Source organism: Panulirus ornatus, chromosome 4, assembly GCF_036320965.1.
Source record: "Panulirus ornatus isolate Po-2019 chromosome 4, ASM3632096v1, whole genome shotgun sequence".
Classification (NCBI taxonomy): Eukaryota; Metazoa; Arthropoda; class Malacostraca; order Decapoda; family Palinuridae; genus Panulirus; species Panulirus ornatus.
Window position 1 is genome coordinate 50,610,238 of NC_092227.1, and position 27,687 is coordinate 50,637,924.

The 27,687-nt window shown below is 40.9% G+C and overlaps 1 protein-coding gene across 8 annotated transcripts in view; it reads right to left on the minus strand.

Moving 5' to 3' along the window:
- LOC139766161 (sodium channel protein 1 brain-like) overlaps window positions 1-27,687 on the minus strand; it is a 940,735-nt gene that overhangs the window by 240,536 nt on the left and 672,512 nt on the right. For 5 of the 8 annotated variants that reach the window (XM_071694448.1, XM_071694434.1, XM_071694452.1 and 2 more), the window contains 10 exons: window positions 25,855-26,192; window positions 24,843-24,971; window positions 19,171-19,233; window positions 16,898-17,073; window positions 16,191-16,374; window positions 10,276-10,521; window positions 5,434-5,595; window positions 5,171-5,275; window positions 4,785-4,976; window positions 926-1,080 (listed from right to left, as the gene is read on the minus strand). In XM_071694448.1, coding sequence (XP_071550549.1) covers window positions 926-1,080; window positions 4,785-4,976; window positions 5,171-5,275; window positions 5,434-5,595; window positions 10,276-10,521; window positions 16,191-16,374; window positions 16,898-17,073; window positions 19,171-19,233; window positions 24,843-24,971; window positions 25,855-26,192 — 1,750 coding nt within the window. The remainder of the gene's footprint in view (window positions 1-925; window positions 1,081-4,784; window positions 4,977-5,170; window positions 5,276-5,433; window positions 5,596-10,275; window positions 10,522-16,190; window positions 16,375-16,897; window positions 17,074-19,170; window positions 19,234-24,842; window positions 24,972-25,854; window positions 26,193-27,687) is intronic. The other 3 variants (XM_071694461.1, XM_071694487.1, XM_071694479.1) reach the window with 2 other exon arrangements.

Genomic DNA, 27,687 nt, shown 5'->3' on the forward strand with positions numbered 1-27,687 from the left:
TTACTACTGTCCTTTTTGTATCAATTCCTCACTCTATATATCTAGATTAACCACTGTTCTCCATATATCTTGAGTAACTGCTGTTCTCTTCATATATCGAGATTAACTACTTTTCTTTTTATATCTAGATTAACTACTGCTCTCTTTATATATTTAGATTAACTACTGCTCTCTATATATATCTATATTAACTACTGCTCTCTTTATATATTCAGATTAACTACTGTTTTTTATATATCTAGATTAACTACTGTTCTTTATATATCTAAATTAACTACTGTTCTCCATATACCTAGATTAACTACTGTTCTTTATATATCTAGATTAACTACTGTTCTCTTCATATATCTAGATTAACTACTGTTCTTTATATCTAGATTAACTACTGTTCTCTTTATATATCTAGATTAACTCATTGGTTTGGGCCCAATCGCTTGTGGTCATACCTTCCAATGTATGGAGGAAGAATGTTGCGGTTGTGGGAGACAGACTAGCACAAAAAAAGAGAAAAATAACCAATGAAATTACAATTGTAAGTGTATGTGGTATGTCCCAGTACTGTGTTGTGTGAAACTGGTGAACTTGGTATCCTACTGCATCGGGCGTTTTTTCAAATGCAGATAATGGAATATATGTCATACAAAAACTACTTTAATGACTGTAAAAAGAAACAAAGATAATACACATGTGCAAATGAGGCTATAAAGTCCTAAAACAAATCAAGAAAAATCATTTCGACAATAGTTTTAAGAATTCCTACCTGAAATTATTCATCAGATCTCAGCAATAATATTCTGTTCATCAATACCGAGTCTTCGTAACTTAATAATTTTCTAAAAAGGACTAAAGGAAAAGAATAAAAAAAAAAAATCATCCTAAACAAATCCACAAAGTGGAGACTCACACCAGTAGGTTCTGAACGCACCTCCGGGATACAGCAATATCATAGAAGAGGGCGTGGTACTGGTGTTTGGGCCGCCTTATGACTTTCTGAGGCTTCTTGCGACCCAGTTTCTTCATGGCAGTGTAGTAGTTCTTCTGTGAGTCCGTGAGAAACATCTCCAGCACTCCACCTTCGTACTGCCGTAGGCCAGGGGGAGGTTAAATGCAGACAGTGTCATTTGTAGGTAACAATACCAATGAAGGATATTTGTATGAAAGAAAAAAAAGATCATATGAGAATGTCAGGGATACAGATTATATATACTTGAAATTATCACTTTATTTAGTCATTACTGAAGTAAATTACTGTTGAGATAAACTTGTGAAAGTGCCCATATGAAAATGTAGTTTACTAATTTAATGTGTACTTGTGCTAAACGAAAGTGCGATTATGAATTATATTTTTCAAATTCATTTAAAAAACTATATGAGAATAGACTGAAATATCAGAAAGCCAAAATAGAAAATTTAGACAATTAATAAACAAAGAAAACGGTGCTATTCACAGTAAAGTGTCAAGCTTGTTCTTAGGGGATTAATGATTTTTCTCTTTCCTTTTCTCTGATAATGTTAATCATAATGTAAACGTTATCAAAACAAAATGTAAATTCAGCATAATTACTTACGGGACACAATGTTTTTCCTTAGTTATGAAATATAGTAACTGAACACTTACTTCATCCTTTTTAATTACTACATTACTGAATTCAGTTCTTTTATGTCAGAGGGGCCATTAAAAACTAATGTTATTATTTACCATATTCCAATGAACTAGTTTAGAATCTCTTAATTTTTTTTTTCATGTAACTGCAACTTCTGATCTTATGAATTAACACTTACATTAAGTTCGAGCAGGATTTTTCGAAGCGGGGATGATAACACAACACAGGGTAAATGCCAGGATTACATATATTTAAAAGAGAAAGCATGGGTATCGGTGTATATATATATATAAAAAAAAATGTATTTATATATATTATGCTAAAAATATGGCCACTGCTCTGTACAACATTTTTTTTTGTTTCAAAGGGTCATACTGATACAGGGATTAAAAATAAATGTAGATATAACTGGATCAGTTGCATCAGATATTGCAAGTGCTAAGACTCAAAATATTAATGTATAGAATGCCGATTCACCATTTTGTAAACTATCTGAAAATCATCCATGCAACTATGCAAAGACTAGCATCTTTTACAAGTGTTTATTTAGCATTTAGATATTAAATCATTCCAGATGTAGCTCAGTTTATGGTTTGACTGATTTATTCATCAGTGGATCAATTTCATCCACTTCTACTTTATCTGAAAATTGAAAAACTATAATAAACGCTTCCATTGGGGGGCCTAAGCCATAAATTCTAAGGAAAGGGGACTGGAGACATGATACGCTTGAACACCAGGTGTCTGTCAACAGATCATCGCACATGCAGCCATTCGATAGTTTTTTTTCCTTCGTCACGCAGAGCAAAGTGCTAGGAGGAGGGCAAAGCTTATCAACCTAATTACTCAATCTAAATTTACTCTTGCAAATAATCTAATAAATACTGTTATAAATCATAAGTGTGTATCATCTATCTAAATTTATCTAACTGCAATAATCTGTCTATCTAATTATTATCTTTAAAGATGGTGCATTTTTCAAATCAGTGTGAAGTACCCATATGGTAACAACATGCCCGCCTCCCGGCTTGTTTCCTCTCGCTATACTTTTCAGTATTACTGAGTACCTGGGAGCAGTGGATGCTTATTTCAGATAGAAAAAAAAAAAAAACAAGGAAAAGTTGCTGTCATGCTGGCAACCAACAAACAGATGCTAAAGACTAAAAAATAGTAGAAATAAGGTAATGGACGCCAGAGTGCTTGAGGCTAAGTGCTAGAAACTTACCATCTGTAGAGCGTCAGACGTGAAATAAATACCAGTGTTAAGCTCAGTAGCGCAGTAGCACCGGTGTTAAAGCACACTAGCACATATAATTATCTTCACGATAAGGAAAAGATAAGATATGGGGAGATCACAGGAATAAGGATAACACCACACCGAAAGCTAGCTGGGTATGAGTCTGCTCTAACACCGGTATAAGACTGCATTAGCAGTGAAATAAAGGAGAGAAAATAAATATAGAAAGGTCTGAACTGGTCAACATCACTTGAGTCCCTAAAGTTGATCAATTCTAAAGTTACTCAGATAAGACAATGAACTGTATAAGTTATCAATTACTGTAATAACATTCAAGAACACTCACTGATCAATGGTTGGTTGCACTGTACAAACTATGAGTAACAATTACTAACAAACGCTAAAGTTCTGTACTAATATGTTGTAAACAATGAAAGTTTTTAGAGTTATACAAACTATGTTTATCACATATCCTGCAGCTTAATTCTTAATGTTAGGTTTTGATAATTGTTGCATTAACTTTTATTCTCTTGACGACATCTGGGACAGTTTGTTCAAAATACATGCATATCTTATAACTGACTGATCAAGCATATTCAAATTTCACTTACTGTTCACTCAAGAATTAGCCAAGAAAATAATAATGAAACAAAATGTGAATACTCCCAATATTACTACTGATTTAACTAAAGTCATTGCAGACCACTTAAATTAGTTTCATTGCAAAAGATCAACAGTCATCCAAGCTAGTTTAAGATTAGCCAGTGGAGATAAAGCGACAGAGATCTGATGTGACTGATGAATATAAATGTGATACGTTATAACAGGCCAATGAATCAAGACTAATCACTGGTCAAATGGCCAACTTACTTAAAATATTTGATTTACTGTTAGAAATAAAACATGCAGTCTTGTTGGTGTATTCAAAAAGGAACTTCTGGTTAATATGTTAACACATGCAACTACTGAGTGAATAGTCAGGTAAACTAGTAATTACTCAAGTGCTGTCTCAGAGTTCGGGCCAGAGAATAGCCTTACAGTCACAATGGGGCTCAAATCAGCTTTGCCTTAGGCAGCTAGCAGGTCCCTCAGATTCCAACTGAGGCTCACAAGAAGCTGTGAGGGGCGTTCTAAAACATTATAAAGTAGGTAGGAAGCATAATCTCCAGGGAGAATTTGCCACTATCATCTTCATCATTGAAATCAAACTGGTAATGATTATATTTTCTTCTGCTAGAATAGACTAAATTTATGTTCACAAAAAAAAAAATCAAATTGATTATAAAAATCTTTGAACGCCACACTCAAAAAATATCAAGATGCCTGCAACAGACAGGCTGTAATATGTATCACCATGTAGATCCTCATGCACTTATTACTGAACTTGAAATAATGCATTTCATTGGCCAAAGCTCTTGAAAAATTCATGACTGCATTGCAATGTAACTTGAACTCTAATGGAATACTGACGCAACAATGTTGCACTGCCCTAAAGTAGTACTACACTAGAGAGTATCTGAAGGATGTGTCAGGGGGGAGGGAGAGTAAGTGAAGGACACACTGAACATCGAGAGTAACACATCTTACATTTAAGTGTTTGATACTGCAATAATGATATCCTACAACACTACGGTAACAGAGGTCCTAACTGTGTAAGCAAGTATACCACAGGTGCCCATCAACAACTTCGACAACAAAAACTGTGCAGGTCACTTCTGTAGCGGTACTGCACGGGGTTTACAGTCAAGTGTTTAGGATGGAAGCAGCTAAGTAAGTGAGTAATGGGTGCCTTTCCAGATGTATCTTGCTAGCTCAGAATTAACTGGGTGCAGGCTAAGTGAATCTTTAGCATGTTTATGTGGATGTGACGGTCCAAACACTGACGATGCAGTACTACCAAACATGAACAGGGTCAGTACAGCTCAACCAACAGCCATACATACCTTCTTTTTCAGAGCATTAAAGTTATCAATGATGACACCAATGAAGAGGTTGAGGGTGAAGAAAGACCCACACACGATGAAGATAACAAAATAGATATAGGCGTATATGTTGGCCTCCCTGTCCGGCTGCTTGTCCACTCCCCGGCAGTCAACAGCGTCTGCCATCACCTCCATCCATCCCTCGAAGGTTGCCTGCACGTGATGGTAACACTGGCATTAGGAAGAATCGAACCCTGGTTCCATTTTGTGTATACAGAGAAAACGGGTCATATTTACTGTAAACAGAGCTTCACTTAGTTATATCTAAGTCAAATATTTTGGTTCATGATAACTAAGTTATCTTGACGTTTTTCTTTTGAAAGTGAGAAGTTAAATAAATGTCTTACCACTTGGAATAGTGCAAGATAGGCGTAGCCCACGTGGTCGAAGTTGATCCTGCTGTTGGTCCATGTGTAGTTCTTCTCGAGACAGACAGCTTTATTTTCAACCACCTGAGAAACAAACTTTTTTCATAAAGTATAATGTACTATGCTTCAATGTTTGGTCTTCGTTTTCTCCAGGGACAAAATTTCCATCAAATAACCACCAAGAAAAAAAAAGAAATCCATATGCAGCAATGAAATAACAAGAATAAAAATCATTACTTCACCTCTATCGGCAGAACTTCACCAGACTCGCGATCGATGCACTTGTAAAACTTCCCCCCAAACATCTGGACGCCCATGATGGAGAAGATGAGCCAGAAGACCAGACACACGAGCAGCACGTTGAAAATGGACGGGATGGCGTACATGAGGGCGTTCACCACGATCTGTGCAATACACGCGGCCGTCAACACCAACAGCAGGATACTTTTACTTCCTTCTCCTCTTCAACAAACAGTTCCAGAGGCTTCGTAATACAACTTGGAGATAGTGACAGAATACTGTATTTTCCTAACATTGCGAACAACCACTTGGACACAGGCACCGATAGCTACAAACACTCACACACACACACACACACACACACACACACACATCAAGAGGACATTCGCTGGCTTATGGAAGGAGTGTCAGGCAGGGGAGGGATGAACCGTAGATCACAGACATCCAACCAACGTCCTGTGAAGGTGAAGGTGCAACGTCCCATGGGAGGCCGGGGGGAGAGGATAACGCTGCTCCAGGTACTATTGAACAAACACATCCACTACCATCAGCAAAGGTGGACCTTCTTGAGGTGTACTTAACCTCTCGAGCACGACAGGGTGACCCTTGAGTACTAGGTATCGTCGTCATTAAGAGTCTTACCGTAGTTCTCGAGGGTTGTACTTTACTGTTCAACGGATTAACACTCCACGCCTCATTCCCAGTGGACTGTCAGCACCGTAGAGACAGTCATCTTTGCCTCATTTCCAAACCACTGGAACACACCCTCCTCAGCTCCCTCAAACGCACTCCTTTTACTACCTCACTTTTCTCTATCATTTCTTATTCGATCAAACCTTGTCATACCACATATTATCCTCAAACATTTAGTTACCAATACTTTAACATAAGCTCTCCGAGTCTAAGGCCCATATCTTGCACTCATACAACACCATCGGGGCTACTATGCAATCAAACATTTCCATCTTTGTCCTGAAAGGCAGAGACCTACCTTTCCACTCATCATTCAGTGCGCCTAAGACCTTTGCCTTATCATCCTCCCCCATGGCTCACTTCAGCTCCCATGGTTCCATTCGCTGCCATATCCACTCCAAAGTATCTAAAACACTCCAGTTCCTCCAATATTTCTCCGTTCAAACTTTCACTTCGATTAACTTGTCTCTTTTCACTGCTCAACTTAATAACATTGCTTTTATTAACAATAACTTTCAACATTTTCGTTATACACACTCCCAAACTCAGACACCTGCTTCTGCATTTTCTCACTCGAATCTGCCACCAGCGCCGTGTCATCAGCAAACAACTGACTTAGGTCTCGCCCCCAACAGACTTTATACCTGCTCCGCTGTCTATGACAATCACTTCCCTCACCATGAATCTTCACCTGAAAAACACTGCCCTCCTCTCATTTTCCTTGTACACGCGCCATACTCTCTTGATCAAAACTCCTCTGCTTCTAATTGCTTTCCTCTCATCCCATATATTCGTATCACCTTCCACAGAAGGTGTCTATCATCAACCCTATCATATGCTTTCTACAGATCCGTAAGTGCCACAAAGAGATCCTTCTGTTTCTGAGTATTTATCACATATTCTTCAAAACATACAACTAATCCACATATCCTCTGCGACTACTAAAACCATACTGTTCTTCCCCAGTCTGATGCTGTGTTCATGCCACCACCTTCTCAATAATCAATCTTCCATACAACTCATTAGATACAGTCAATCAAACTTACACCTCTACATTTCGAATACTCACCTATGTCCTCCTTACCTTTATACAGTGACATCATACAGGCATTCAGCCAAAAGTCAGGTACCTTACCATGATCCACACATACAATAGAAGTCAAACTAACAAATCAACAACACTGTCATTATCTTTCTTAAGAAATTCAACTGCAGCATCATGTACTCCAGCAGCTTTGCTATATTTCGTCTTACGCGAGGCCTTCACCACCTCTTCTCTCACCAAACTAATTTCTATGACTCTTCTCACTTCTCATACCGCCCTGATCCAAACCTAACACCTGCCAACCTATCATCAACCACATTCAACATTCCTTCTTGTTATCACTTCCCTACTTGCTCCCTTCACCGATGTTCCTATTTGTTCTCTTGTTCTTCTCACACTATTAACCTTCCAAACACTCTCTCTATTTTCCCTCAAGTTTGTTGATGCTCACACACGGTGACTATAATTCACACGTAGGCCGACCCGGTTTCGAATCCTGGGCACCATGATCTGCATAACCCAGCTGTTTACTCTCCCCTCTAAACTGGCCAATAAATGGGCACTTGGGTTAAGCTGGGTTATGTATGCGTGTATATGTATCTATCTATCATAAATATATATATATATATACAGGATGAGCCACAAGTCACTGTGCAACTACCGTAGACGACGAATATATTCAGTCTTTGTTCATTAATGCAAACAAACATATTTGCCACATTTAAGTTATTACAAACGAAGTAAATGGCACCCACGTGCAGCCTACAGACACGCATCTACACATCTTAACTTGTTCTTACTGCCAGCCTGCTGGACCCCGGCGCATCAACAACTGATCCAGTTCCACGAAACTTGGCATTTAACCGCCGCACTGCGTAGCCATGTGGTACGGGAGTGTTCGGATAATCTTCCGGAAACATATGTTTCACTTCGTGTGTATGTTGATCTGCACTAGGTAACACCTGTTCCACAAAAAATGCTCAAGCCTCCAAACCATCCTCACATTTACACCCGGTGGCATCTGGACAGCGTGCGTTCAAAGGACCACTGAAGTGACACTGCGGGAGGAAGGAACGGGAGGAGGATGGGAGGAGGAAAGGAAGGGAGGAGGGAGATGTCGGTCACCGAACATATCAAAAGTCACGTAGGCCATTTGTTGTAACAATTATACTAAGAATGAGGCGGTTTTATCGTTTGTGGTATAGGTGCACAGTGACTTTTGGCTAACCATGTTTAAGAATGGAGGGTGAATGGAGTCAAATGATTGAAGAGACGGTTGATGCAGACAGAATACATAAATTTGAGAGGTTGTATGATAGCAGAGAACGTTCAACTGATGGGGTAACCCGAGCATAAATTCCCTCCCCATACAGTACACATAGGTAATTACACATGGGATCACACGACCGTACACTACCTGAAAGTGTGTGGAGGCCACTGTCATAATGATACAAATGCCTCAGAGGAGTTATCATTTGCTAAGCCTATGTCCTTTGACGTATGACCAGGATACGTCTTCCTTAGCCTATTAGAGTCACTGTATCAAGCAGAGAGGACCTATGATGGCCACCAACCCTGGCCTCCAGGATATGCAGGAACACAAGCAAGTCTGTACATTCTTGGAGCACAAGTACCTTATCAAAAATAAGGTACTTGTGCTGCAAAAATGTACAGATTTGTATGCATGTCTGCATATACTGTCTGCCTGCATATGCTGTGATCAATTATATCCATGACACTTCACATGAGGTTCTGGAAGGAAGAAAAGTTCATCAAGATGTTCATCACATCAAATGGACTTCGCAATCTTGGGTTGGGGTCCTGGAAGACCAATTAACGCTTTCAATGTTGCTCACTAAGTGAGAACATCTACTATAAGCCAGAACTTCATTACGATAAGAAACCTCTACTATTTCCACCGCTGGCCAACACACCCCATCCGACATGCTCTTTATATGGCAATCGTATGTGAGTCTACACGCCGTCTTAGTAGATTTTACAATGAATGTGACGAATTACCAATTCCCTTAGATTGTCAGCTAGCCATACGAGACTCGAGTTAATGGTCAATTACTTATGATCCGAATCTACAAAGACATGATACTTCAGCTAAAGAATTGTGTGTACTGGTTTAGCTCATGACATGGGCTAACGTATACGTATGTGTAAGAGACAAGAAACACATGTAAACAAGGTTACGAGATAAGAATATGTGTTGAGCAGTAAGGGCTTAGAAAAAGTGGGTCACACGAGTTATAAAGTGTTCATCTTATGAGTTTATTTATATAAACCCTATTGAAATTCAATGTGGCTCAGAGACAGGCATTAAGGTGAACAATAGATCAAGGGAACAGAATCTTGCCAGGAGTACATTTCAGTATATATGTATGTGTACTAATACAAGAAAATCAAACCTTACATACAACTGTGCATTAACCTCGCGCCTATTCATACGCATTAGAACATTCCCATACGTCACGCTTTTCCATGGCATAGACTTGTACGCACACACGATAGTTGCATCCACACCAGCACACACTAGCATTGTGAACCAGCACGCAAAATCTAAAAGATATATCAACATATACATGTACAACTACAGTAACATAAACAACCACACTTGATCATGAACGTCTGGACTGTTTCTGGAATCCACACACGAACGTGAACACCTGGACCATACCATCACTACACACATGAACATGAACATGAACACCTGGACCATACCTTTACTACACACACGAACGTGAACACCTGGACCATACCATCACTACACACATGAACATGAACACCTGGACCATACCTTTACTACACACACGAACGTGAACACCTGGACCATACCTTTACTACACACACGAACGTGAACACCTGGACCATACCTTTACTACACACATGAACATGAACACCTGGACCATACCTTTACTACACACACGAACGTGAACACCTGGACCATACCTTTACTACACACACGAACGTGAACACCTGGACCATACCTTTACTACACACACGAACGTGAACACCTGGACCATACCTTTACTACACACACGAACGTGAACACCTGGACCATACCCTTACTACACACACGAACGTGAACACCTGGACGTACCTTCATTCCTTCCCAGCGAGATATGGCTCTCAGGGGCCGTAGAGCTCTGAGCGTGCGCAGACTGCGGAGAGCTATGAGATTATCTTGCTCAATGAAGAGGCTGCAGAGAGAGACCAGGACAATGAAACAGTCCAGGATAGTCCAGACGGACGTGAAGTACTTGACGAACCCAAGAGCCACCCACTTCAGCACCATCTCCACGGTGAAGAGGATGGCGAATACGAGATTCAGGTAGTTGAGAATTTCCTGTCACAGGCATAAGGTCGGGTCATATTCTGGTTATGGTGGCACACAGGTAGACGTGTGAGGGGATCTCAAACGTTTGTCACGTTTGTGCTGCTCTGATCAATATATATATATATATATAATTTTTTTTGTCAAACGCATAAAAAAGATATGTAATCAAAATGTGAAAATTTGTCAGGAATTCTAGAAATACTATACATTTAGAGTAAGGAGTGGGTCGGGGTGGGTTTGGTGAGGTTACAGTTAGGGAGGATACATCAGAAACTTACAGGTAATAAGAGAACCATCTTAAATTGGGTACATGAATAAGTATTATTCATTCTTGTTTACAGAATTATCAAAGTGTGTCTTTTCTCAGGTCAAAAAAAGGGCAACTTCACTGGTCTTATAAGTTGTATATGAAGGGAACACCACACAAACACACACACACAAAAAAATACTGACAACCTCGATTTCTTGCACACTCTCAACAGTGGCTTCGACGACGACACAAAAATGCAAAAATATATGTATATCGATGTGCATTCCGGGTATGAACGGCCATTTGGACATGACATGGACAGCGGCTTGACGCAAAGGTATACAATGAAGCCAGGGTGAACCGGTCATAACACGACAAGCAATACACTGGACATTAGGGAGAGAAAAAAACGAAAAAAAGAAAACGAGTGTGTGTGTCAAAGAAAACTGTACCATACGGGGATTAAACAGATATCTGCTAGAGCGTCTCCGTACAGCAGTTATATTTCAACCATATCCTTAAACTGGTATAGTCAGTCATACTTTTGGACTGGTATATTCACAGTTTTTAACTAAGGGATGGACAGTCGATGCACTTAAAAGTGGTATATTCAGCGAGGTATAATTGAGCTATAACTAAATCTGGAACGCTTCGTCTGATGCATCTGGTTAACCCCAGTATTTGTCTTGCTTATTCGAATGTGGAGATAAAAAAAGGATAAGGTGTGATGAGGTGTTCAATTAACAATGAATTCTACCAACACAAGTAATGGGTCTGTGAACAATGAGACGTGTGACATCATCAACTGCGTGTAGATGACTGGAGAACCGTCTGGTACGACTGTATTGGTGTCCATCACTTTTAGAGAATCAATCTCATAATATATATATATATATATATATATATATATATATATATATATATATATATATATATATATATATATATATATCCACTGTGATTATAAGGAGAGAGTCTGAGCCATTATAAAGAACGTGAGTGGTGCAGGGGGATGACATGAGTGATGACGTAATAATGGTGATTTAAGATGAGTAAATATCCGAAGAAGAAGAAGAACACCTGGATTATAAGAGTGTTGAGTACGACAAGAAAGTGTGCTGTGTCGGGACATCATTATCATATTGACAACATCTGTAGCTCTGAAATCGCCACTATATGGACTTTATATTTATAATATTCTACATGGAAAACAAAAATAAAAGAGTCTAACAGCCCGGAAAAACAAAAAACACAAAACAAAATCAATGACAAAAACTTCACACTTCAATCTACCAAGGCCTACGCAAAGCTGAGGTCATCGCTTGCCAAAACATACCGTATAATTATAAAGTCCATACATTATGCAGTTCCAGAATGCTAAACTACTGTGAGCATCACGTATGGTGTATTGGTCTGTGTATGGTGTGGTATGGTGAGGTGTGGTGTAGTGGGGCGTGGTGTGACAGTGTTGTTTGTGATGTGGTGGTGTTATGCATGACGTGGTGTTGTGTGATGGTGCTTTGTGTGATAGGGTGTGTGTGGTTTGGTGTGGTGTGGGACATGGCGTTGTGTGTTTGGTGCAGTAAGGTGTGGTGTGCTGTTGTGTGGCAGTGATGTTTGCGGTGTGGTGTGCTGCTGTTTGTGGTGTGGTGTGCTACTGTGTGTGGGATGGTGTTTGTGGTATGTGGAGTGGTGCAAGGTATGGTACGTATGGTTTAGTGTGTTGGTGTCAGTATAGCGTTATGTGGTGGTAGTTTTGTGTATGGTGCCGTGCTGTGTCGTGTGGCGGGGTTGAGCTTGTTGTGGGTGTGGTGGCGATGGTGGTGTAGTGAGTATCGTGTGGTGTAGTGGTGATAAGTGAGGTGTAATGTGATGGAGCTGAAAACTGTGTAATATTTTGTGTGGTGTGACGGGGAAGTGATGTTATGTGTGATGTACTGGGAGGTGGCGTTATGTGACGGTGGCATTATATGTGGTTTTAATGGGGAGGTGATGTGTGTGGTGTGGTATGGTGGTGTAGTAAGCGATGTGGTGGTGTTGTGTGGTGTGGTAGCAGAATTGTGTGTGGGGTAGTAGTATGTGTAGTTTTGTGGTGGTTGTGGTGTTAATGGTGATACGTGTGTGTGGTTACCGATTTGTGGCTCCCTACTGGTGCAATACAAGGAGGCTAACACTCATTCAGCCCCATTTGTTAAAGTTTCTTTGTGCACCGTACAGTTTTTTAAACCTGCGTATACTGTTTCTATTATCAGCGTTCTCTCGTGGCTTGTAGTATGTGGTATTTGGTATAACCACACAAAGCAACTCTTTGCATCATAGTTTTAAGGATTTCTTTTCGGTTTCTCGTTATGTCCTCTCGTTCACCAAGCATTCTCAGTTTTGAAGAACTGCTCAATAATCACTTTAATCAGATCTATCAAGAAACTTGTCCATCCTCATCATCATGTCTCCTCTCTTGCAACTCGGGTAGTCTCCATGGTTGCTGGCAGCAACTTAGTTGCCTTACTTCTGGTACATTCTTTGTTGCCCGCTTCTCGACTTTCTCCAGTAGATGAGTATGTCGTCTCAGGAGCGTGAGCAAACGTAATCTAGTTTGGGTCCGATGCAGGCTGCTTATAATTTTCTGAGCATCTTTATGTTTATGGACTCTACGATAATTTTGTTGTTGACAATTAAGTCATTTGGTCTCGGTAAGGATCCATCTGTTATAATGTTCCGGGGAGTCCCTTCCACACACTGCTCCATGCACGACCGTAGTCATAATGAAGCCTCCACTCACTCTGTCTCATTCTCATCTTATATTAAGTTATATCAAACTTTCTCAGCAACGTACCTAACTGCAGCTGTGCCTGTTAAGGTCTCTTTGAAGTTTACCGAAATCCTTACGGCTCCTAACTTTTCTCATGATCTTAAAAATCATCCGCCTATGTATGTAGTCCTGAGGGCGAGTCATTTAATATAAATCAGACACAGCATTGGCCTTCATGGCTAAGCCATGTGGGAACCCACACGTTACTCTTATCTACTATGAGTAAGTATATCTTACATGCGTCATTTGTTCTCTTCCATTTGGATATTTCCGAACCACTGAAGGAATCTCCCTCATATGCCTACCTATAGCTCAGTATATATACCCATCTTTTTTCATCGACTCTTTTTATGTCAAACGTTTTCATGGGGTCCAGGAAACGTAAAGTCCACCTACCCATTTATTTTCTCTAGGTCAGCGCTCAGTATAACAGTAGTTATAAATGTTCAAATCTGTCTTGCTTGACCTCTTGTACCTGAATCCGTCGTGTTCTTCAGGTAGGTCTTCCCTTTGTAAGCAATCATCCACCTGTTCCATGATCATTTTCTCCGGAGTTTTACGTTCGGTACTTGACGGAGATAATGACCTGTATTTCAGTGCAATTTCCCTACAGTCTTTCCTTCAAGTATATGCGACGTCTAGGCTCCACCACTCCTATGGCAGTGCTTCCTCCTCCATTACAATTCTCATGAATAACTCAAGCGAGTGTGTCTTGTGTCTGTTCTCCAAGGGTTTGTAAAGCGGGATTTCGTCTGGGTCAAGAACCTTATACGGATCAAGAGACTTCATTATCCTACTTACGCCTCGCCTAAGAATCTTAACACTTATCATGGTTACTCCTTCCCACACCCCCAGCACTCGGGGTTCTGTGCTCTGTACTCCGAACACATTTTGCGATTCTGCATTCCATTCCCAACAAACTTTCTTCTCTGTATTTCCGACGGTGACTTCCAATTATCTTAATCTGACTATTTGTTACTTAACCGAAAATTTGCTCATAAATTCATGAAACACCTTTTCTATTTTCTTTTGTCGATTTCATAGCTTTTACTTTGAACTATACCTTATAATCTTCTTTTCGTAATACACTGTATCTATTTCTCGTCTTCTTATGCTTTTTAAAGGCCGCTTGGCTCCCGTGCCGTTGATATATTCTCCATAATCCATCTGAAGTTTCTTAAGCCATCTTGCGTTTTCTGTTGCACAGACTCCTCCTCTCTCATACCTTTTCACTTCTTCCCTCCACTTCACCGACTCCCAAACTACACAGCGTTCAGATTCTCATGTAAGGCAGATTCATACCCTGACGGCAGAATACCTATTCATATTCTACATCCCCAAAAGAATTGGCTCAGTTCTTTATAATCTTCATCCTTGTACCTCGACTTGAGGCAACTTCATTTCAAATTTCATTGTGATCTCGCTAACCATATATTCAAATTCATGTACTGTGGAATAGGTTCTCCTCGCTTTGTACAGATGAGATCAAGCCTTAATGGTGTATCTCCTCCTCTAGTTCTAGTGTGCGACGCTGATACGTGACATGCTGGTGTGCGTGGTTACTATTTGTGTATTACAGGGCAGAGCTTTACTCTCGCGTTCCCCCGTCCCATAACCTTGTGTATTTGTATCATGTATTTACTCTTGTAAGTATACGCGCGCATACACACACCAGTCTAAGCCAGGTACCCATCTGCCGATCATGCACGAGGGGATTGCCTGTGGGCCGACTGTCCGCCGAGGACTCGAACCCGGGCTGGCCCCTGTATGAACCATGGTCAGCGAAGTAAACCATTACACTACAGAACTTGTGTGTGTGTGTGTGTGTGTGTGTGTGTGTGTGTGTGTGTGAATCTGTGTAAATATGAGTAAGTATATGGTTCAGAGTCGTGCGGTAAGTGTGTCAGTCTGTGTTCTTGGTTGTTAGTTTGTGTGTGTGTGTGTGTGTGTGTGTAGTAGTAGGAAGTGTATACGTCTATACAACATGTAGTATCATATATGTTCCTGGCACGGGTGTGCGCATGGCATGTGTGTGTGTGCAAGGCAATATTCGTGTGGCAGAAACATGTGGTGAGGAAGGTAACGGTGCATGTGATTCATGTGTCCATGTGTCAGCATGTCCGTGAGGGAAGGTGTTGGGTGCGTATAAGGTGTAGGTATTTGTGCCTTGTGTGCAGCAGTATGTGTCTTGTGTGGGTATACACTCCATGCTGTGGTGAGCGTGTGGTTGTGTCAACAACAGAGGTCATGGTAGGGTCACAAGGGCCCCCAAGCTAAAGTTACAGACAGCAGCATCAGACGAGTAGCATTCATGAAGCAGGTGTAAAGTACGAAGATAAGATCAATAAATACCCGTCTCTCCTGTTGAAGTGCGACAAAACATGTAAACATAATATTTAGTACAGTATATCAACTTGGTCTACAATCAACTACAACATCAAAAAAAAAAAGGTTAAAAAAAAAAGACTTCTGAACTACACAAAAGTGAATTCTATACGACATCCTATGAAATTCTTGTACAGTAAAAGCTGGCCTTAAAACATCATGACTACGGATCTCTCTAAAGTTTACTTTACTAATACGTGAATAAGACGAACGTGGAGGCGCTAGAGTCATTACCTTGAGTTCTGTCTTAGAATCCAAATGAACGTCTTCAAAACAAAGAGTAACAGAGGAGGCAAAAATGAGGATCAGAACGACCCACTCGAAGTACGGACTGTCCACTATCCGCAGACAACCTTGTCTCAACCGGAACCATTTCTTGTAGATTCTCGTCTCTGTGTAGAGGCTGCAGCACTCCAACCTGCGAGCAAAACACCGGTTGACAAGATAGAACTTATCCACTTACCTGAAGTGACCGAGTGAACACCAAGGTGTGGGACTGAGATGGATCAGATCATCTCTCTACCGTCGCAAAAGATTGGTCACAGGATTAATCTCTAGGTCTTACGTGACAATAGACACGATGCGAGAATTTTGGTTTGCTGTTGTTAAAAAGATAAGATAAAAACCTTGCAAATCACAGCATATCCTAGATGTCTTGAAGGCTGAAGGTTTGTACTGAGGAACTTTCTGTAATACAAATAAATTAGATATCTCTCACGTGTGTCCTACAATAATGCACGATGAGTCAGTGACACTGGTCACTCATCATAACTGACACGCGTTCATCTTAGACAATGAGGTTTTCATGAACACTATACAACTGTTTCCAGTTCTATCAACAATTACTGACATTGAATAAGAAACTTTTTTTTTTATCAGATTTACAATTTTTTGTCTAAAGAGAGGTAGAGCAACGCTACCAGTCTATCAAGATATCTCACTTGTTAAAGATGCTCTTGGGGAAGCAATCGGCCGGTTCCTTCTTCATGACCTCCGCCCTCTTGAACCTCGGGTCCTCGTCATCCTTCATCCCGCTGGTGATGGTGTCCACGTAGCTGACCACGGCGCTCCAGCTCTGCGTCTTGTTTAGGACCTTTGGCATATCCTTCTTCACTGTCTAAGGAAGGAAGGGCGGTGGTGAGACTACTGGGGAACGTATGCGCTACGTGTATGTGGGAAGATTACTTCATCCTGGTGTTAGGGATACAGCAATATGTTAGTTCGTTATCTAGGATACATAGTGTAAGGGGGCAGATCACTTATATTGCTGGTGATGAAAAATACGTGAGAACAATATCTAAATCACGTACATCGGGGGAGGGGGTTATAGAGGCCAGATTACCCGTTGCTTGTGATAATACAACTGGAAAATTTAAGCAATTTGACCTGAGTGACGCTAAGTCCTCGCTTGTGGCGTGAAAGAGGAGTTACAGGGAACTGTGAGTGAATGTCGGGGGCAGTTACAGTGAACACTAAGTGGACATGACATTGTTTACATCATCCAGAACATCTTTTGCAAGTTCTTTGTTCAGTGACTAAGGACAGTGATGCATTACTAGAATAACTGTACATAGCTATATATCAGAACAGTAAGGTCATGCATCATGACAAGAGACGATAATGGTGGCATCTACTTCACTATCATGCATTGTCTACTGAGATGGCAGGGAGCTGGAACTCGTGGTAGTACATCCAAGGAGGATTGTGTAATTTCGTACATTTCGAGGAATGATCTTATCACTGTACTGAACACCAGCGTTCAGTTAAGGCAAGTCTCATGTGATCAGCAGTTACGTGCGGGTGAGTCGTGTGTGTGAACAGTAATTTTGTGAAGTTTGTCTTGTGTGAACAGCAGTTATGTGAGGCAAGTCTTGCGTGAACAGCAATTATGTGAAGAAAGTCTTGCATGGATTGCAGTCATGCGAGTCAAGTCTTGTGTTAACAACAGTTATGTGAGGCGAGTCTTGTATGAACAGCAGTCATGTTAGGTCAGTCTCGTGTGAACAGCAGTAGAGCAAAAGGAGCGGGTAGTGACGTGGCTGTGTCTGTCGGGGGAAGATGAATTAGAACGCTAACTGTGTTGCTGAGGAGAGGACAGGACCTGCGGTGACACAATATGTGTTTCTGAGAAATGTAATGTGCCAGGGTAATACCATGCTGGACTGTGATCTGCTTGCAATGACGGACCAAAGATGAGAGAAGCAGGGAAGCTATTGGTGTCGTGATGGTGATCTGAACCAGTCGGATCACTGTTATCATCACGAGTACTGCTTATCTCTACTCATGTTCAGGATTTCAAGGTGATGCTGGTAGCCAGAGAAGAGTCCCTTGAGATCAAGCAGGTAACTCAAGTGTCGTAAGGTGATACAGCAGCACTTCATCCATCTCCCTAACATCCTTACACCACCACATGCTACACGTCTATCATGGGCTGACGTTTCTACAACTACTAACTACATTTCTACACAGGGTTACCAGTAGATAACAGGATCAACATTCAGAATTTGGACACCTGTTATATCTCGTTATTCTGTGAGGTTCTTTGAACGGGTTTTGATTTCTGATTTAGTTTTTCCTCAATTCACCAAACGAAAGAACCAGTGTAACACTCTTCAGGGTTGTGGAGACATTCTAATCATTAATACATTTAATACAATAGTTTTCAGTCAAAAAGCTCCAGTTCCTACCCTGCAAACACACAACACAGCAGCATCTCTTATTGTCATGGATTGATAATTGGGTCAAAATTTGGAAATGGTCAACCCACTGCTCAATTAACACATACACCACCACTAACTTGAAAAGAGACGCTGTAAGATTATACTCTCACTCGTTCGTAAATGGAATATGGTCCAGAGATGCCACCCAGACCTTTCTCCTACACATTGAGCGAATTTTCCTAATTCTTATTTTTCTCACGAAATCAAAACATGCAGGTTGGTCTCCTTCCGTAGACCAGTGACAACCTGGGGGTCTGTACGAGGAGTGACATCTGGTGAACATCACACATTCTCAAGCAGCCTAGTCTTATCTACTCACACTTACGTCAGGTTAGGCAAATGCATCAGCCCTTCACTTTCTAGCAATGAAAAGCATCACAGAAGTGCCAAAACATAAAAAAAAAGTAACTCAAGCATCTCTTGGCACCAAATAAACTAAGAAAAAGAGACAGAGAGAGACAGACAGAGAGAGAGGTGAGAGAAATGAACAATACTTTAGTATTAACCGTGCCGCTCTTGTTTTCAGCCTTCCTCAGTGCCTCTGATTTCTTCTTAGCCTGAGGGAGAAGGAATTACGTTGTGCAAGACAGGAAAATAATTCAAAAAGCGAAAAGTTTAGTATTTCTACTTCCCCATAGTAAAAAAAAAAACTTACTATCCTACAGTTGACTGTCCATGGGCAAAAGAAAAATGCCTACATTTGTTCTACAGAAAAATATCAACCAAATAACAAAAATATAGATTAAAATCATGGTTTAGATATATTCATTGTACATTTATGTTTATTGTAGCCACACTAGACAGGAGTGGCCAAGAACATTACAGGATACACAGCATATGAGCCAAGTGGCTTCCTCCAGAGTGGATTTAATACAATGAGGGAGAAGAGTACTAGTGGCGTCTCTATTCTGATGGGTCACTTCCCTATGTTTTCCAATGAGCTGGGGAATAATGCTGAATTACTTCACGTTATATTACAGGTTCATCAATTTTGTAATTTCCTGTAGTGTGACTCCACCAGAACGAGAAGGTGACTGACGCCAATTCTCTGTGATGCCAAAATGAAAGGATTGTCCATCTATATACCATATATACCATAGTGTGTTGTAGTTTTCCTAATACTATCAACTCTCTCACCTGATATCAACCCTCTCGACAGCCTCTCTCGTGGCGCACCACAGAATACGACACCAAGATATGAGGTCTGATTATTACTGTTTCCGAAACAAACGAGTCTCTCACCTTATCACAGGGCAAACAGTCGGTAACACAGAAGGCAGTTCTTAACCTAATGTGTAAAGGCGAATTTCACACACACACTCACACACAGAGGAAACGATGAAACACTTCCAGGTATGCAAAACACCCCGCACCTTCTAAGTTCTCTCCATCCACTTTCACACACAAACTAACCTGTCTCGCTATTCTGCTAAACGTCATAACTGTACTTTTATTCACAATAACTCTCAACCATCTTCCTTCACATGCTCACCTACATTCAGACATTAGCCTCTGAAATTTCTCAATCGAGTTTGGTTCCGGATCCATGTCATCTGCAAAGAGCAAATGACACCTCCCACCCCCTGCATGCCATGGAACCGGTCTTCTCTCCAAGATCCCTGCATTTACCTCCCTTATCACCTCACCCATAAACAGATTACACAACCACTGTGACACCACGTACCCCTGACACAAACACACCTTCAATCTAAACAACTCATTCTCTTTCCATTTTACTCGCACACACTCCTGATGAGAACTCCTCGCCGCTTCTAGTAGCTTTCTTTCTACACCATATATTCGTGGTACTTTCCAAAAGGCATCTCCGTCAACCGTATCATACGCTTCATCCACATCCATAAATGCCACATACAAATTCCTTTTTTCTACAAGCATTTCTTACACGAATCTTTTAAAGCCCTTTATATACAGACTTCCCGCCAGTCCTCAGGTATCTCACCTTGGGCCACTGAAAATCCTGACTGAACAGTCAACAACAAAGTCACTCCCTCACTTGAGAAATTCAACTGCAGACTATTTCATTCCAGCAGCTTTGCCACAGTTCATCTTATATAAGGCTTTCACCAACTCTCCTCTTCTCATCGAATCACTTGGCAAGATTCTCGTTCCTCAAACCTTCAAATTCCCAAACAACCCCATATCTACCACCCCGTCATCTAACAGGCCATAACTTGGCTTCCACCACAAACAAACCAAACTGGACAGTGGGGTTTGGCTATGGATGGTCGACTCTGGTCTCAGTGCCTTATGCATGAGAGCTTGAGAGTGGATGCCTAAAAATGAATCCTGTTTCGTCTGTTCTTGGCGCTACCCTGGAAGAAGGAGCATTTTTCAAGAGATAAGAACGTCTGAGTCTGGAGCCTTGTGTCCACTAGGCGGTATCTTGAGTGGCCAATTCATATTCATTGGAAGGCATCTTAATTCTCCACAAAAGGATCAAGAATGAGGAAACACTCAAGACACCCCTGCCCTCCCAGTCTCCTCACTGAACTTCTTTTGTCGCCGCTCTACCCGGCGTGGATCTTCGTATCATGAAGCCTAACTCAGGTTGGCAAAGACGGAGATTGCCTTTGGATGTGGTCGTCTATATGACCCACGAAAATACTTTGTGCATCATAGATATTTTTTTTTTTGTCAGATGCTGGAATATTGTATAAGATTTCAGCCACAGGTCAATGAAGGATTCAGAAGAGAAGGTAGCTGATCCACACAAAAACACATGATACGCTAAAGTAGGCGCGTTATATGTCAGATGCATCAAATCCAACATGATCCGGGAGAAACAATGCCAAGATCACAGAAGAAAGAGAAAGGCAAGACTGTTGTCCCGTCTGGTGCAATGCCAAATCAGAAGTTCAATAGAATTTACAAAATAGCAAAAGGAAATACCCAGTCATGTGGGCTTATGGTATTGAAATTATATTCTTCATAGAATGTAAACCTCGAACCGAGAGCCAGATAACATCAGACTGAAATACATAGACCAAGGCTTTATTGAGCAGCCTCTTCTGGAAGACGGAGGCAGCCGTAGAATAATTCCCAGCCAGTCTGTTTACCATACCTCGTCCAATAATGCTTCAGTGTTTTTGTCAATATACCTCAACTATCTTGGATACAATATGAAGGACATAGACGGCAAAACCTAAGTGTAATAACTAAACTCGGTAATTCTCTTTCCTAAGTGCTTGGCTGTGACCGAGGCTACAACTCTGGCATCTCGAGGCGTAGGTAAGGTTTATGGTTACTGTACTTACCTACAACGAAAGAATATACTCATGGTTAACAGCGCTGGTTTTGCTGGGGCTTTACTGGAATAGATGATCTCCAGCCTGATCGTTCGTTACAATGGGGACAGTCAAGTCTGTGCCTACGCTGAGGAAAATGGCTGTTCGACAACAATAACTCTTCAAATTCCGCTGCATCCACTAGTATGATGCATCACTGTTTATACCCTTTCAATACTTGATCGCCGTTTTCCGCCATAGGGAGGTAGCGCCAGTAACAAAGAAAGCCCGCATCTGCTCACATCTGTTCTCCATCTGTCACATGTAAAGCACAGAGTAGTGTGGGTCTCATAGTTCATCACCGACAAAATTGTGTCCTGTATGTGACTCCTGAGTTTGGACAGGGCGGACATAACATGACGAGCAACGGGAACAAACTGTCGTCTTGACCCCAGAACTTGTTATAGTATACAATATGACAATCTCTATACACCATAACGTTGGATCATACTCTGAAAATATAAGACAAGAAGCCACTAGCTTGAAACACGAACGGAGATACCGGCATATCACGATATATTCCTGACCATAAGGTTGAAGTAACCAAAGGTTAACCAAATCCTCAGATACAAAATCAACCCAGAAACAAGTGTCATACTTCAGGCCTTCACACTCGGAGATGTGTCAACGTGTACGGATATGCAGTACTTGAGGTACACCAACACTTGGGTGGAAAAAGTAAGAAAGATAATCTACATTTGCCGCAAGTCCGGGTCACTACACATTAGCTGCAAGCTTGGGTCACAATCCCATTAGCTGCAAGCTTAGGTCACTACACCATTAGCTGCAAGCTTGAGTCACAATACCATTAGCTAGTGGCAAGCCCGGGTCAATGCATCAGTGGCTAGCACCGAAGCCTGGGTCACACTACACCATCAACAGTAACAGTTTCTATCTGGCTGTCAAACTCTGTTCGCAGATAAACTGAATATTTTTTCTTTGCATATTAACAAACCTCCCCGCCTCCTGCAGAACAACAACAAATCAACAACAGGGAAAACAACAGCAGCAGGGGTAACAGAAACAACAAAGCTTTTCCTTTGTTTTCTGTCTGTATTCTGTGAGCAGTGACGTGACGCTCAGTTGGCTCTGAAACTAAAAGCAACCACTGCCAGGAGGAGGGCAGAGATCTGGCCAGGCGAGGAAGAGCGAGTTTTACGTCACTCCTGCGCCTCTGGTGGGCAGTCCAATCTGTTCCTTCTTGGAAAAGGATGATAGAGTCACTGAGGCGCCATGAATGGCCAGCTAACCATAAACCTTGTGAATCCTACCAAAAAAAAAAAAAAAGAAACCAAAAACACCCATTCACAACAGAAGGAAGAATGCAGAATCCTGGCTACATTTTCATTTATCGTTTTTCTTTCTATAGATGTATTTGCAAAATCTATTCTTTAATATATAATAATACCTCAAAACAATTTGACCAATCCCCCATCTTATACTCGACTATCAATACTATCAAATCTTCCTCCACAAACGTCTCCAGCTTCCATTTTCTAATCCTTCTCTAAACTCAATACAACACCAGTAGTACGATGCTGTATGGCCGTCAACACAGTCACTCTGTCGTAAAAATCCCTACACACATGACGTACAAACGCTGGTGAAATATACCGCCCGAACCCATGTATGTGTGGTTAGATGGCTGGTTACTTGGGTGTTAGGCCTCTCGACTGCCATAGTCACCATGGGTGCCAAGTCAGAACCATCTTCCGAAGATCTTGAACACCAGTACTGAAATAATCTTGTGGCCACATTTGGCCCTGACCAGTATATGATGTGTACGTTAATTGGATTTAATAGCTTTAGATGTTCACTGATCATTACACACATGGTTAACATATGTTGTACAAAATAATATTTATACCACGGCATTGTCAGGCATGAATCAAATCATTGTTCTGTGTGTACAAACGTTCACTGCAGACGTAGAATAAGTAGTCACGTATAAGACCACAACTTTTATACTGAACCCTGTTTAATGTTAATAATACTTAGAATACCGCCACATCTCTCTTGATTCTATACATCCTATAATGAACTTAAACATCACCGAAATTCAACTTTTGATACATGTTTTGTATGTTAACAATGTCTACAGAACACTGTGATAGTCAGGCAGTGGTGCTGCAGACGAATAATAAAGAATGATTTCTGTCATCATACGACATGTTCATCACACATCATACAACCCGTTCACATGAGTACAGAGGGAACGCTCCTACTATACATTATCATCAGTAACCATCTACGACCCCTACAGTAAAATGTGATACCTGTAGGATGGTGAGAGCAATGATGGAAATGGGAGGAAAGACTAATTTCAATGATTTCTGGAAATCTTAAAACGATAAGTGACATTTTCATCCTCTATTCCGTTTCTTCCTGTAATTCTGAAAATCCTTTTACTTTAAAAATGTTCTTATTCCTCCCTGAACTGTCTTTTGATAGTCTTAATAAATTTCGAGTTCGGATCTGGAAGTGAAGGAACTGTTTTTCTCAAGGTGTGAATTTTGAGGAGCCAATTATAGTTATAATTCTCAGCTACAGCACGACCTGGCGCTGCGTTCGTCAGGTGAGCAACGTTTCTTGTGGTCATCCACACTATCAATAGACTTTCAGAGAACTTCTGATGTTCAGACAAAGGAGCAGCACTTGCCCTGGGAGATCTAAGGTTAACCCCACACATCACCAGACGGAGAACCAGTTATATATTACGTAATAACACTGCCACCCCTTCACACTGTCCTGGTCTTTCCGTACGACACACCAGCACGGACACTGAGGATCTGGAATGGCAAGAGGTGCTGACAGGGGTACACGACGGGAGGGGTAACAAGGGGGACACGACACACTCTCACCTGCCAGTGCTTTCCCTTGGGTCCCCCATTGGGCGTTCTGTTTGTGTCTTTGGCCTGCGGATCGAAGCTCACCTCCTGAAAACCGTCAGTATCCTTAGAGCCTGACCGGTGTAGATCACCGAAGCTAATCTGGGGAGGCAATGCTGATTTTGAGCATATCAAGCAGAGTCGCCATGCTGATGGGCTACACTCAGAACATGAAGGACATTAAGAGGAATAAAAAAAAAAAAATCTGCATCATGTGAAAAATTCTTTTCATGTGTCTACCGAGGGATAGTTTATTGGGTTTTCAGTTTCTATGATGAAGTTATGTAAAAAATACGAAAAAATGCGTATTATTCATATAAAAACATGCATAGTTTTTATTTTTTCACAAAACGAAAATTTGTCCCATAAATTGAAAGCTAAGATGCTTTGCTAATTAACCTTTTAAAAAGTGGAGAACTAACATGCCAAAATTCTTTTTAATAAATTGAAATTGCATTCACTGTTGGAGAAATGATATATAATAATCTACATGCTGTCAAAAGATTCTGGTCAAGTTAAAAAAAACTAACTACTTTATACTTCTAAGTCAACTTGTGAGTTTATTGTTAAGTACTCAGTTATACTTACATATACTACTTTACGTCATGACACTTTCGTTTAACTAGAGCTGAAACCTCTGACTTTACATGACTATGGAGGAACAGATCACACCTTACCACAAGTCCTGTATCAGCAGATCACTTACGTAACACTGGACACCAGATTAGCTTCACTTGAACCATCCTCTTTACGTCGACTCCATTTAGTGACCTGTGTCGTAAGTTTGACGTCTTAACTCAGTAATGTTATTATAGTTTAAGGTCACTCGAATGCGGGATGAAACCCAAAGGGGATCACATCTCTCTTCACCTACCATGTTGCCAACACAACCTGGGCTGCACTCTGACTGTCCACAAAATGTATCCATCAACAAAAGCAGTTGCCCAGGGTCGGTGTGCGAACCCAGGCCACTGCAGAGCCTCACCTCATCCAACTTCATCTTGGGAATGTTGCCGTCTGACAAGTTGACCTCTGACACACTGTCCTCATTGTTGTATCCCTCTCCTTCGGACAAGTTCGACTCTGGGAACTGCAGCTGGTGGTAATCGTGTTCATGACCGTAGGTACTGGAATACTCCTGTGGATATTCTCCCACCGGATATTCCTGAGGATAGTCGCCCGAGGAATACTCCCGGAACTGTTGCTCCGGGTAATCTTGCTCTCCGTTGTCGTGTCGGGACGGAGTGCGGGTGCAGAAGGCGAACTGGGGCTCTCCCGGGTTGAAGTCTGAGAGTTCGATGATCTCCGGCCGGTCCTCGTCACCTGCAACATCGTCATCTCGTCATCATTCTCTTCGTCAATAAAAGCAAAAATTTGCAACCTAAGAAATACGAGTCTTCAGGAAATCTTCCCAACATTTGTACAGTGAAGGTTCATCTGGTGTGGCACAACCACAGAAAGGTCTCCTTGAAACAATGTAGGTTTGCGTAACTACTGAAAGACAGTCTAAGGCCACCTAGGTTCATGTAATGACACCATTAACATTCATGTGATCATGAGAGAGCAATAATGATTTACTTACAGAACTGAAGTAATGACTTTTTTTTTTTGTCAAGACAAGAGCAAATGTCTCATGAATACAATATTCCTTACGTAAACGCAAGTTCTATTGTACTATAATTATGCTCCATATTATCATATTAAGGAAATATGATTATGCTCCATATCATCATATCAAGGAAATATCTATTTTACACATGATCCAATAAAAAGCCAAGTAGAACAATAGATAAAATATAATTTATCAAAATGCTCGGCTCGAGGACTTTATTGGTTATCATTAACTGCACTACAAGCTTTACCAGTAAGGTGCACTGCTTTAAGAAGCTGTTGGTTGTACTAAGATATTGAACTATAATATTGTAAAGCCTTAGTACTAACGGAAGGGGTTGAGGCACAGCTATTTCCAAAGGCACTGGGGAGTGAAATCTAAATTATTCAATAAATCATCAGTTAGGAATAAAAAAAAAAAATAATCTAGACACCAGGTGTCCTGCAGCTGTGTGCATGAGAGACTGTCATGCACAATATACAGGTTCCCAGCAGCCTACAAGATACTCTTCTGGAACATCTGCTTGGCCTTACAGGGACGGAGACGCAAGAGCTGCTCCAACTCCATGAAGGTGACTGACTGACTCATTATTACACATGGCAGAACCAGAGTCTGCTTAGATCTGTACTCCAATTCGGAACTCAGACTTTCTATAGATTCCTTGTGACCTAATAACTATCATGAGAACTCATAAGCTGCCCGGGAGGTATATTATATGGTACAGAAAACATTAGGGGTCAAATGGAGGCTTTTATGGTATACTGTTCTGTAATATCTCAAGACCTATAAGATACAACACAAAAACATAGGGTCAAACAAAGCAGTTTATATACAGATATATTACTGGAGTCCGCCTACTCTAGCTTACACCACAAGCAAAAAGTCGTCTTTGGCGAGGCTGTATCACTGGGAGTACGGTCTCGTCAAAGAACTTTTCACTCTAAAGGAGTCTACATTTCTCTTCTACTAGAACTGGCGCAGCCATTCCCTGCAGAAGCCTTTAGAAAAGTCCTAGGTAACACTTGGACTCTTATAGAAACTGGTCTTCGGGTACTATATATATATATATATATATATATATATATATATATATATATATATATATATATATATATATATATATATGGATATGTACATGTGTATACATGTGCGTCTCTGTATATATATATATATATATATATATATATATATATATATATATATATA